We start from the raw sequence: 13552 nt of genomic DNA, 5'->3' as shown, positions 1-13552 counted from the left end.
ATGGAGAAGAAGGATGGAGAGAGGCCTGGCCCTTGGCAGCTCGGGTGCTGATGGTTCGGGGGTCAGCCTTACCTGCACACAGGAAATGGTGAATTGAAAATGAAGAGTGAAATCTATGCGTCCGGCAATGGCAGATTTCTGGTATTAAAGTCCTCAGAATTCAACCAGTTCTCTCAACAGGCCAAAATGTATCCTTCCCTCTACCTCCACCCATCCATCCATCTTCCACCACTTATCCGGGTTATAACGGGTTGGGGAGGTAGCAGTCCCCTGGCCACATGAGCCAGCTCTGACTGAGGGATCCCGAGGCGTTCCCAGGCCAGTGTGGAGATATCATCTCTCCATCTACCCCTCGGTCTGCTGCTCCATTGTTCCACGACCAGGATAGAATCGGCATTGGTCCGCTTCAACTCCGGTCTGCCACTCCTTTGGCACTGCTCCGGCCTTCCACGCAATCCTGTATAATTCAATAATTTGCAATTATTTCAAAAGACTCAAGATGACAACCTATTAATAAAATACACAATACAGTTATAGAACAATGTTTGAGTTCAAATGCTGACTCTTAACCCCTCCTCCCTCAGTATCTGGGCTACTTTGGTGATGCCAAAATGCGGTACCAGCGTTTGTATGTGAAGTTCTTGGAGAATGTCAACAAGAAGGATTACGTTCGAGTGTGTTCCCGAAAGCCCTGGCATAGAGCCGGTCTGACTCTGAGGTAAGTTGGCTCTGGTGGTTATCAGCTTAATTTTCCTGTTTGTTTCAATATGTTTGATCATAACTCACAAGAGAATAATTATGCTCAGACAATGAACCATACTGCTCATAAGGCTTAGTTTGTACATTTGCATGATCCTCCTACCACTCATTAGCCTGGTAAACCAGCGTGTCACGTTAACTCACATTTCATTTGGTTCTGCGTGACGGTCTGGCCCCAACTCTTCACCCAGTGCTTAGCAGGGGCGGGAGCATGGGCGGGCGTAGTTGCCTTGACAGACAACTCCTTCAGCCAATCAGCGTCGGATCCAGTCAAACCCAAATCCACTCGGGAGAACGGCAAAAACATGTTTTCCGCCGAGAAACTCTGCGGTTGCGGCGATACTCCTGTACTTGTTTAATTGTTGTTATTGAGTCTATTTCTGCAATAACTGCATTTTATGGCTGTTTAAACTAGACAAACGCTGACATGACTCCTCGAGACGATCAGGCAAGGAGGCGGCCATTATTGTTTTGTTAGTGCAGTGCTAGTGGCGTTCCTGATTGGTCAACTTGCGCTGTCAATCACAGCACAGTCGTTGATTGGCTCTTCCGCTCCTCCGCTTCTGCTTAACACCCTCCCAGGCCTTGGGGCCAGACAGTCTCACAGAACCAAATGAAATGTGAGTTCACGTGACGGGCTGCTTTACCAGGCTAACCACTCATACCTCTACACTACCTAGACACCCCCTCTTTTTCTCCTCCCACATCTTCCCAATTTCAGAGATTATGTTGATTCACTTGAAACAAAAATTGAATGACATTGGATTTTGAAATGTGTATGCAACCATCATACTCATTTGCATAATATGAAACCTTTTATACTTGTCACTATAGGCGTTTTCATAGTTCTAAGAACAGTTGGAAGAACTCTCCGCTTCTTATTATGCCTCCGCCGGCGACAGCCGATGGTTTCGGGTTGTCCGTCCGTCCGTCCGATGTTGGTTAACGCGATATCTCAGTAACATCTTGACAGAATTTCTCAAACGTTCATGTGGACTCAAGGATGAGCTGATTACCTTTTGGTGGTCAAAGGTCAAGGTCACTCTGACCTCACGAATTTCATTTTCAAGCTCGTTAATGCGATATCTCAGGACCGCCTGGACTGAATTTCATCACATTTGGCTCAAATGTCCACTTGGACTCAAGGATGAACTGATGATGACCGTGAACTCTGACTTCCTTTTCTGTCAAGTTACTAGTAGCAGTTAGCATGCTAACCACCAGCCGGCTTCTTCAGACGTCACTTCAGCATTCCTATTGGCGGTGCGAATGTAATATAAACAGAAAAAACCCTTGAAGGTATGTAGTTCTTGGGGGAGGGTTAGGGTTGCCTCCCCAGCAGGCAGTTCCTCAACTGTTTGGTCTGGAAATGCCTATTGCGGGCCTGGTTCTATTGCGGGCCTGGTTCTATTGCGGGCCTGGTTCTATTGCAGGCCTGGTTCTATTGCGGGCCTGGTTCTTGTCACCTAACTAAAAGAGGTTAACTGTTGCCTTCATAAAATCACATTTGGGACATGTGACCTCCATTCACACTGCCCTGTCTCACTTTTTTTAACTCACTGATTGACAGGCGCCAATCACTCCCTAAGCCGCCGCCTCCTTCCACTCACAATCAAACTCCACCTCGGGTGGAGAGGGATGAGAGAGATAAGGAGAGACAGAGAGAGAGGGAAGTCAAAGAGCAAAGAGAGAGAGAGCAGAGGGAGAAAGAGGAGAAGGAGAGAGAGAGGAGAGAGAGGGAGAGGCAAGAGAGGGAGAAAGAGGAGAGAGAGCAGGAGGAGAGAGAGAGGAGAGAGAAGGAGAAAGAGGAGAGAGAGCAGGAGGAGAGAGAGAGGAGAGAGAAGGAGAAAGAGGAGAGAGAGCAGGAGGAGAGAGAGAGGAGAGAGAAGGAGAAAGAGGAGAGAGAGAGGAGAGAGAAGGAGAAAGAGGAGAGAGAGAGGAGAGAGAAGGAGAGGGAGAAAGAGGAGAGAGAGCAGGAGGAGAGAGAGAGTAGAGAGAGGGAGAAAGAGGAGAGAGAGCAGGAGGAGAGAGAGAGGAGAGAGAAGGAGAGGCAAGATAGGGAGAAAGAGGAAAGGGAGCGGGAGAGGGGGAGGAGGGGGAAGGAGCAGAAGGAGAGGAGAGAGAGGGAGCAAAAAGAGAGGGAGTTGAGGGAGAGAGAGAAGAGGGAGAAGGAGAGAGAGAGGAGAGACAAGGAGAGAGAGCAGAAGGAGAGGGAGAAAGAAAAGCAGCGGGAGAAGGAAAGGAGGGAGAAGGAGAGGGAGCAGAAGGAGAGGAGACAAAGGGAGCAGAGAGAGAAGGAGAAACAGGAGAGGGAGCAGAAGGAGAGGGAGAGGAGAGAAAAAGAAAGGCAAGAGAGGGAGAAAGAGGAAAGAGAGCAAAAGGAGAGGGAACACAGAGAGAGGGAGAAGGAAAAGCAGCGGGAGAAGGAGAGAGAGAGGAGGGAGAAGGAGCAGAGAGAGAAGAATAAACAGGAGGAGCAGAGGGAGAAAGAGAGAGAGAGGAGAGAGAAGGAGCAGAAGAAGGAGAGAGAGGAGAGGGAGAGGATGAGCAGCATGCAGGCAGAGTGCAGGAGGCTGACGGAGGAGAAGAGGGGAGGAGAGAAGAAGCCCAGAGGCAGGGCGGTACAGGAGCATGCAGAGCCTCCTCCCAAGAAGAGGAAGAAGTGGCTGAAGGAGGTGCCCTCCTCCTCCTCCGACTCCTCTCCTGACCCGCCCAGCGATGACGAAGGTCAGCTGTTCAGTGTGTGTGTGTGTGTGTGTGTGTGCATGCGTGCGTGTGTGTGTGTGTGTGTCTGTGTGCGTGCGTGCGTGCGTGCGTGTGTGTAGCGTGCATGCGTGCGTGCGTGTGTGTGTGTGTGTGTGTATGACCGTGCATGTGTGTGTGTGTGTGTGTATGTGTTAGGCTTGGGCAATATCGCACATATCGCGATACCAGTGCTGGGGGTCATTACTCAAAAAAGTAATGTATTACACATCACACATTACTTTAAAAAAAGTAATGCCTTACTTTACTTGATTACTCCCTGGAGCAAGTAATTCGTTACACCACTCGTTACATTAATTTTGCGTTACTCCTCAACATCGCCAGACATGCGTTGTCACATAATTTCCAGTTAACAACATTAAACCTTAAAGGAACACTCTGCCCATTTTCAACCAGCTTTGTATCATTAGAACATCAGTAGTATATCAGAAAACTGTAAACGGTTTTGAAGTCTGTCATTTAATTTGACAGTTATTGAGTGTTTAAGTGTGGACCAGTGACATCACTGGTCCACACTAACTCAAATTAATAACTCATTAAGTCAAATCAACTCTCAATAACTGTCAAACTATTCATCATTCATCTAGTTTGACAGTTATTGAGAGTTGATTTGAGTTAATGAGTTATTAATTTGATTTAGTGTGGACCAGTGATGTCACTGGTACAGTAGGTCTCCAAAACAATCAAACTCGTCAGGCGCTCCGCCATCAACACAACACAACACATCCTGCCTGCCTTCAAAATAAAACACACAGTGGCACTGCACTCTGTACAGCAGAGCTGGTGCCCACAGTGTCTAGAAAATAAGGTGAATCACTTCCAGCCTTCTTCACTATGAGGAATAAAAATAGCAACACTGGCAACATTTCATCTGATGAGGCAACACGCGTGTTTATCTCTGCTTTTCACCTCACCTGCTGCTCAGGTCCACTCAGTGTGGGTACCTACCTGCTGCTCAGGTCCACTCAGTGTGGGTACCTACCTGCTGCTCAGGTCCACTCAGTGTGGGTACCTACCTGCTGCTCAGGTCCACTCAGTGTGGGTACCTACCTGCGTCTAGCTCACACATGGGCAAAATACGGCCTCCTACAGGCAGATACACAGAGTGACACAGCGCCTCCTACAGATCCACAGAAATGGACACTGTGGACAGACTGCAAAGAGATCCAGACATGTCATATACTGAGTCTAGAGCAGTTTTTCAAAAAGTTATTTTTATGCCTAGCTGCAGCCAGGACAGCACAGGGAAAACACACAACGTACTTCCGATGTCAGCAAAGTTTCAGCTCTCTGTGGTTTTCTGTCTCATAACCCTCAGCTCATGTCTTTGCAGAGGTCAGGGGGGGAGAAGAGCCCCCCCCTTAGCTCCAGGTAGTGGCAGCGGAGCGGGAATCGAACCCACAACCTCTGGCCCCTGTGTCACTGTGTGTATTATTTCTTCACACAACCAGCTGCCCTTCACACTCACAGCTCTTCTCCGGGCGCTCTTGTCTCTTCCCTCTGCCTGTCACCATTCAAAACTGACTGAGGCTCGAACCCACGACCACAAAAGTGGCTGAGGTCTCAATATTGCCGGGCAGCAAGCCTACTCTCTGTGCCACCAAGTCAGACTGATTGAATGAGGTTTTCTCAGGGCTTTAAATGACTCTTTCCTCTGGCTGTCGACATTCAAATCTGACTGAGGCTCGAACCCACAACCTCAAAAGTCACTGAGGCTCAAACCCACAAACTCCAAACTGCTAGACAGCAATCCAACTCTCTGAGCTAGTGGGTCATAGTACCCTCTTTCACACACAGATCACACAAAATTGCAGTTTAGGAGTCCCGCAAAGCCCGCAGCCTCGCCACAGAGATTAAGACTAGAAGATTAAAGTATAGTCTTTATGCATCTTAAAATGTGTTTTGAAGGGACCTTTTAAGTTGAATAGTATTTGAATTGTATTAATGACATCAGTTTCTATTCACCTTGCACAGAAAACCTTTTACTTTTATACTTGAGTACATTTCAGAGCCTGTACCTTTTTCCTTTTACTTGAGTAATTAAGTTGAATCAGTACTTCTGCTTTACCAGTCTTTTTTTACACAAATAACTGTACTTCTACTTAATCAGAGCAACAATGTGATTATATTTGGAATGACAAGAAAAAATTACACGTCTGTGCAATAGGCTAAGTAGGCCTAAATAACTCAGATATAGGGTCTGCAATTGTAACGTTCCATATAATGAAGTATCTCATGCTTGTTGATTTAATGATTGTTTTGCACCTGCTGCTCACGTTTGAGATACTTCTGGCTCGCCTGGAAAGAAGGTGGGAGCAGCTGAGTACAGTCAGCCAATCAGAGGCAGAGAGGGGCGGGTCATGCCTGCGCCTAGCCTTCGCCATCATGGGGGAAAAAATATCGCGTAGGGGGCAGTGTAACGACTAGTGTATGAGTGGGTGTTTTGTGTTTCAGGGCCTGTGCGCGGCAGCATGAACAGCCGGGCCATGAGGGAGATGTTCCGGAGCTACGTGGAGATGCTGGTCAGCACGGCGCTCGACCCCGACATGATCCAAGCTCTGGAGGACACTGATGGTGAGGACACAACCGGGCCAGGATGGAGCCTCTAGGACCCGAGTGTTCAACCGTGTTTTCAGTCCAACCAAAGACGGCACCAGGTGATTTCACTGATTAGCAAACCTTCAGACAGAGAGGAGGAAGTCATCAGTGAAATCAAGTCTTTGGTTGGACTCCAGTGGTAGAATAACCTTCCCATGTTACCAGATCACAGCACTGGTTGGTTTTATATGACAGTATTAACTATACTTATGTTACCAGATCACAGCACTGCTTGGTTTTATATGACAGTATTAACTATACTTATGTTACCAGATCACAGCACTGCTTGGTTTTATATGACAGTATTAACTATACTTATGTTACCAGATCACAGCACTGCTTGGTTTTATATGACAGTATTAACTATACTTATGTTACCAGATCACAGCACTGCTTGGTTTTATATGACAGTATTAACTATACTTATGTTACCAGATCACAGCACTGCTTGGTTTTATATGACAGTATTAACTATACTTATGTTACCAGATCACAGCACTGCTTGGTTTTATATGACAGTATTAACTATACTTATGTTACCAGATCACAGCACTGCTTGGTTTTATATGACAGTATTAACTATACTTATGTTACCAGATCACAGCACTGCTTGGTTTTATATGACAGTATTAACTATACTTATGTTACCAGATCACAGCACTGCTTGGTTTTATATGACATTATTAACTATACTTATGTTACCAGATCACAGCACTGCTTGGTTTTATATGACATTATTAACTATACTTATGTTACCAGATCACAGCACTGCTTGGTTTTATATGACAGTATTAACTATACTTATGTTACCAGATCACAGCACTGCTTGGTTTTATATGACAGTATTAACTATACTTATGTTACCAGATCACAGCACTGCTTGGTTTTATATGACATTATTAACTATACTTATGTTACCAGATCACAGCACTGCTTGGTTTTATATGACAGTATTAACTATACTTATGTTACCAGATCACAGCACTGCTTGGTTTTATATGACATTATTAACTATACTTATGTTACCAGATCACAGCACTGCTTGGTTTTATATGACAGTATTAACTATACTTATGTTACCAGATCACAGCACTGCTTGGTTTTATATGACAGTATTAACTATACTTATGTTACCAGATCACAGCACTGCTTGGTTTTATATGACATTATTAACTAGGGCTGAACCGGATGTCATTTTTGCACATTTGAAGCTATTGATATTTTCGAAAGAAGCTTTGAATAGAGCTCAACAGTCACGTGACGGTTCCGTGACGTCAGTGTTCCGGAAGAGTATTTCCCATTCATTTTTCTCAATCACATTGAGGAAAATCCTTATCTAAAAAGTTTGACCAAGCCAACCGCTCTTCGGGAGAATCGAAACGTTTGATTCAGAGGCAGGGAAGCATTGTCTCATAAATTACGTCAAAACGTGTCAATGGCGGGGAAAGAGTTAAGGTGATTGATCAGTAGGGATGGCTACCAAAACCCGCTATTAAAATGATTAAATAGTGTTATAATAATATTGATCATCTCTGACGTTAGTGGATCTTTTATCTACAGTATATTTGTTTTTACGTTTTGGTGTCATCACGCTGCAGCCTCTCTCTGCTCTCTGTGTCAGGGCTGCTCCTCCACATATCACACACACACACACACACGCACACACAGACACAAGTCAAGTCAAGTTTATTTGTATAGCACATTTCATACACAGATGCAGTTCAAAGTGCTTCACATAAAAGAAAATAAGAAATACAAGAGGAAATAAAAAAAGGATAAAATAGACATTTCATAACAGCTTTGTCTTTATACTGTAGTTTGGACGCCAAGCATACCCTCTACTGCAGGGGTGGGCAACTATTTTTCATGGGGGGCCACATGAGAAATCCAGATTGTTGCCGGGGGCCGAACAAATATTGTCATGCCGTAATGGATGGGCAACTTTGATGATAGAGAGGGCCACAAAAAAATTCCTCGCTACCAGATTTTGCTGAGGGCTGAACGGCGCCAGCGTGAAAAAATTGGGGCATTTGAAGCCAGGTTTAGAGGAATAACTAATTTTAAATTAACAGTTGTGATGTCATTATTCAGTCTTAACCACCAATATTTGATCCTTTTCTCACTCCTATGTCACCACACTCTCCCTGCAGGGCTTGAAATTAACTTTTTTCACCACCTGCCAATATGGCTGCTAGATTTTAAAGTTACCAGCCAATTAGAATTTCCACTATCCGAAATGTTTTTCTTGAAATAAACCAGAATATGAGTGGGTTAATTTAAGCATAAGTATCAGTAAGTGGCCGGGATTCCCAAAGCCTGTGTTGAGGGTCACACGAACATGCACTCTTGAAGCTAAATAAATCCAAAACCAACAAGTTAATTATTTAAATGTCTACCTCAATGTAGAACAGCCATTTCTTACACATAAGATTACTTTTGGCCTTTTAGTCATAAAGATTATTGAAAGATATTCGATATTCCAGACTGAAATGCTATAACAGAAGAATATTGGCCAGAATGACATGAACATTTGGACACTTATTCAGCGCCAGCGGGTATCTTGCATGTTGCGTTCAGGTGCACTGTAAAAAAAAAAAAAAATGTTTGCAATTCCATCGCGGGCCACACAGGGGGCCGTATGTTGCCCATGTGTGCTTTATAGTAACGTTTAGTCATAACTCATTTATAATTAAGCCCATAGTTAATGAACTAATCATGTACAAAACACACACAGTCACATATTTTATATACTGTATATGTTGTAAGCCTAATTTTTGCCATCAGAGCTGCTTTTTACATGTATGGGATAATACAGGCTAATATACAAGGTGTCCCAAGCTCTAAGTCATTATAAACTCAATTAGCTACAGAAGCTAATGTTCACATTCAGTCCTTGTATATTTCTCTCATGTGTTCATCATTCCTTTCCTCCTCTGTGTGTGTGTGATTGAGAAATGAGATGCAGGTGGTGTTCATCCTAATTGGCCTGGTCAGGTGTCAGATTGCTGCTGGCTGATTGGCTGGTGGAGAGCATTTAAGCCAGCTGATGCCATCCTGTCGCCCCTTGCTCTCCTCATTCCCAACGATGATGGCTGCTGTGCTGACTGCTGTGTTCTGTCAGGTAGGAACTGTGTGTAGACCTACTTTAGTAGTTCTGCAGAACTTTATTAAGATGTGTCTTTATCTTGGTAGACCTGTGCAGTCTAAACTGTAAATAGTTACCTTCCAGATCTACACTTTTGTACACTGTAAATAACACTTACCCAAGTAGCAGAAAGTAGGGGGAGAAGCCCTTTAGTTTTTTGTAACATTTTCTGGTTTATTTTGTAGGAGCTTATAGGTAAGAGCTGTGTCTCTTATTTAATCCATTTTCTTTTCTTAGGTAAATTTAAGGTTGGGGATTAGTTTGATTGGTTAGTTGTGTTGGGGCCATGCTGTGCTCTGAAACTAAACCTGCTACTTGTGATGGTGGTTTGGCTGATCATCCTTGGGAGTGGGAAGAGTGGGGGCACTTTTGTGTTGCGGTCCGGTTCCCCGAGGCCGGTTCCTAACATAATTGGGTGCTCGTCTGCTTTTCTCATTCGTCAGCACGTCGTGTGTGTGTATATATATATTTTATGTTTGTCTGGTGGGCAGTCTTTGTGCAGGTGGTAAATGGTGTTAGTCAAGGTGCCTTTGCATGGAGCTGAGGAAGCTCATGGTGGTAAAGCTGGTGGAGAGGTTTGTTGGAGGAGGAGCCGGTCAGAGGGGACCAGTAAGACTGAGGAGGGGCGTGACAAGGCAGGGCCGTCAGTAGCACCGTTTCTCCTCTTTCTGTGTAGACTGCTACCCTACAAGAGTCTCCGTACATAGACTTGCCTGTCACTCTGACTCCCAAGCCGTCTAAATCAGCGATACAGACGTATTTACAAGTGTCACAGAAACATTTCAAAACCACATATTGAGAAGAAGAGTTCATAGCTTCTCGACGTCGGGGTTAGAAAGCTCGTCGCTGCTCATAAATGCCTCTTTTCATCTGAAGTCTGTGCTGGTGATATTTTTTACCGAGCTTTCGGCCAGAGTGGCGCTGTTGAGCGCTCTGACGGCTGGGAGCTCTAACCTGGAAAAAATATCACCAGCACAGACTTAAGATGAAAAGAGGCATTTATGAGCAGCGTCGAGCTTTCTAACCCCGACGTCGAGAAGCGATGAACCCTTCTTCTCAATATGTGGCTTTGAAATGTTTCTGTGACACTTGTAAATACGTCTGTATCACTGATTTAGACGGCTTGGGAGTCAGAGTCACAGGCAAGTCTATGTACGGAGACGGGACTCTTGTAGGGTAGCATAGTCTACACAGAAAGAGGAGAAACGGTGCTACTGACGGCCCTGCCTTGTCACGCCCCTCCTCAGTCTTACTGGTCCCCTCTGACCGGCTCCTCCTCCAACAAACATCTCCACCAGCTTTACCACCATGAGCTTCCTCAGCTCCATGCACACCATTTACCACCTGCACAAAGACTGCCCACCAGACAAACATATAAAATATATATATATATATATATATACTCAGACGACGTGCTGATGAACGAGAAAAGCGGACGAGCCCCCAATTATGTTAGGAACCGGCCTCGGGGAACGGGACCGCAACACAAAAGTGCCCCCACTCTTCCCACTCCCAAGGATGATCAGCCAAACCACCATCACAAGTTCACAAGTCGCAGGTTTAGTTTCAGAGCACAGCATGGCCACAACAACAAACTAATCCCCAACCTTAAACTTACCTAAGAAAAGGATGGATTAAATAAAAGACAGCTCTCACCTATAAGATCCTACAAAATAAACATGAGAAAATGTTACAAAAAACTAAAAGGGCTTCTCCCTCCTACTTTACTTGGGTAAGATGTTAGTGTACAAAAGTGAAGAGCTGGAAGTAGCTATTTACAGTTTAGACTGCACAGGTCCACCAAGATTACACATCTTCAAGTTCTGAAGAACTAAGTAGGCCTACACAGTTCCTACCTGACAGAACACAGCGAGCCATCATAGTTGGGAGTACAACGAGTGGACTCATAGTTCAATTACACACTGAGGAAAGGAATGATGTGAACACAGACACACGTTTAAATGCTACAGCTAGTAGAGTTTTGAATGATAAGCCCAAAACTTTTATTTCACCAATTTCATGTGTCTGCACTGTTTAATGGGTTTGGGGATGCCATCCTTTGCAGTCATTGCCACTGATGATGGCTGCTCTGTTGACTCTTTGTTCTGTCAGGTAGGCACTGTGTGTAGGCCTACTTTGGTAGTTCTTTAGAACTTGAAGATCTGTCCTTGTCTAGGTAGACTTGTGCAGTCCAAACTGGAAATAGCTACCTTCCAAATCTATACTTTTTTTTACACTAAATAACTCTTACCCAAGTAGTAGGAGGGAGAAGCCCTTTAGTTTTGTAACAGTCTCATGTTTATTTTGTAGGAGCTTATAGGTGAGAGCTGTGTCTTTTTTTTTTTTATCCATCCTTTTCTTAGGTAAGTTTAAGGTTGGCGATTAGTTTGATTTGTTGATGTTGGGGCCATGCTGTGCTCTGAAACTAAACCTGCTACTTATGAACTTGTGATGGTGGTTTGGCTGATCATCTTTGGGAGTGGGAAGAGTGGGGGCACTTTTGTGTTGCCGTCCCCTTCCCCGAGGCCGGTTCCTAACATAATTAGGGGGTCGCCCGCTTTTCTCGTTCGTCAGCACGTCGTCTGAGTATATATATATATTTTATATGTTTGTCTGGTGGGCAGTCTTTGTGCAGGTGGTAAATGGTGTGCATGGAGCTGAGGAAGCTCATGGTGGTAAAGCTGGTGGAGATGTTTGTTGGAGGAGGAGCCGGTCAGAGGGGACCAGTAAGACTGAGGAGGGGCGTGACAAGGCAGGGCCATCAGTAGCACGATTTCTCCTTTCTGTGTAGACTGCTACCCTACAAGAGTCCCGTCTCCGTACATAGACTTGCCTGTCACTCTGACTCCCAAGCCGTCTAAATCAGTGATACAGACGTATTTACAAGTGTCACAGAAACATTTCAAAGCCACATATTGAGAAGAAGGGTTCATCGCTTCTCGACGTCGGAGTTAGAAAGCTCGACGCTGCTCATAAATGCCTCTTTTCATCTTAAGTCTGTGCTGGTGATATTTTTTCCAGGTTAGAGCTCCCAGCCGTCAGAGCGCTCAACAGCGCCACTCTGGCCAAAGGCTCGGTAAAAAATATCACCAGCACAGACTTCAGATGAAAAGAGGCATTTATGAGCAGCGTCGAGCTTTCTAACCCCGACGTCGAGAAGCTATGAACTCTTCTTCTCAATATGTGGCTTTGAAATGTATCTGTGACACTTGTAAATACGTCTGTATCGCTGATTTAGACGGCTTGGGAGTCAGAGTGACAGGCAAGTCTATGTACGGAGACTCTTGTAGGGTAGCAGTCTACACAGAAAGAGGAGAAACGGTGCTACTGACGGCCCTGCCTTGTCATGCCCCTCCTCAGTCTTACTGGTCCCCTCTGACCGGCTCCTCCTCCAACAAACATCTCCACCAGCTTTACCACCATGAGCTTCCTCAGCTCCATGCAAAGCCACCTTGACTAACACCATTTACCACCTGCACAAAGACTGCCCACCAGACAAACATAAAATATATTTATATACACACACACAGACGACGTGCTGACGAATGAGAAAAGCAGACGAGCACCCAATTATGTTAGGAACCGGCCTCGGGGAACGGGACCGCAACACAAAAGTGCCCCCACTCTTCCCACTCCCAAGGATGATCAGCCAAACCACCATCACAAGTAGCAGGTTTAGTTTCAGAGCACAGCATGGCCCCAACACAACTAACCAATCAAACTAATCCCCAACCTTAAATTTACCTAAGAAGAAAATGATGGATTAAATAAGAGACACAGCTCTTACCTATAAGCTCCTACAAAATAAACATCAGAAAATGTTACAAAAAACTAAAGGGCTTCTCCCCCTACTTTCTGCTACTTGGGTAAGTGTTATTTACAGTGTACAAAAGTGTAGATCTGGAAGGTAACTATTTACAGTTTAGACTGCACAGGTCTACCAAGATAAAGACACATCTTAATAAAGTTCTGCAGAACTACTAAAGTAGGTCTACACACAGTTCCTACCTGACAGAACACAGCAGTCAGCACAGCAGCCATCATCGTTGGGAATGAGGAGAGCAAGGGGCGACAGGATGGCATCAGCTGGCTTAAATGCTCTCCACCAGCCAATCAGCCAGCAGCAATCTGACACCTGACCAGGCCAATTAGGATGAACACCACCTGCATCTCATTTCTCAATCACACACACACAGAGGAGGAAAGGAATGATGAACACATGAGAGAAATATACAAGGACTGAATGTGAACATTAGCTTCTGTAGCTAATTGAGTTTATAATGACTC

The 13552-nt window shown here is 44.9% G+C and overlaps 1 protein-coding gene across 1 annotated transcript in view; it reads left to right on the top strand.

Moving 5' to 3' along the window:
• Positions 1 to 13552, top strand: part of prr12b (proline rich 12b) — a gene marked incomplete at its 5' end in the record, with an annotated part of 54574 nt that overhangs the window by 30973 nt on the left and 10049 nt on the right. The window contains 3 exons of the mRNA XM_083649321.1: positions 585 to 718; positions 2330 to 3486; positions 5977 to 6096. Of these exons, the coding sequence (XP_083505447.1) occupies positions 585 to 718; positions 2330 to 3486; positions 5977 to 6096 (1411 nt within the window). The remainder of the gene's footprint in view (positions 1 to 584; positions 719 to 2329; positions 3487 to 5976; positions 6097 to 13552) is intronic.

This window comes from Poromitra crassiceps, assembly GCF_964638095.1.
Source record: "Poromitra crassiceps genome assembly, chromosome: 13".
Lineage (NCBI taxonomy): Eukaryota > Metazoa > Chordata > Actinopteri > Beryciformes > Melamphaidae > Poromitra > Poromitra crassiceps.
Note: the sequence above shows the minus strand (reverse complement) of the source record. Positions and strands in the feature narration are given on the sequence as shown.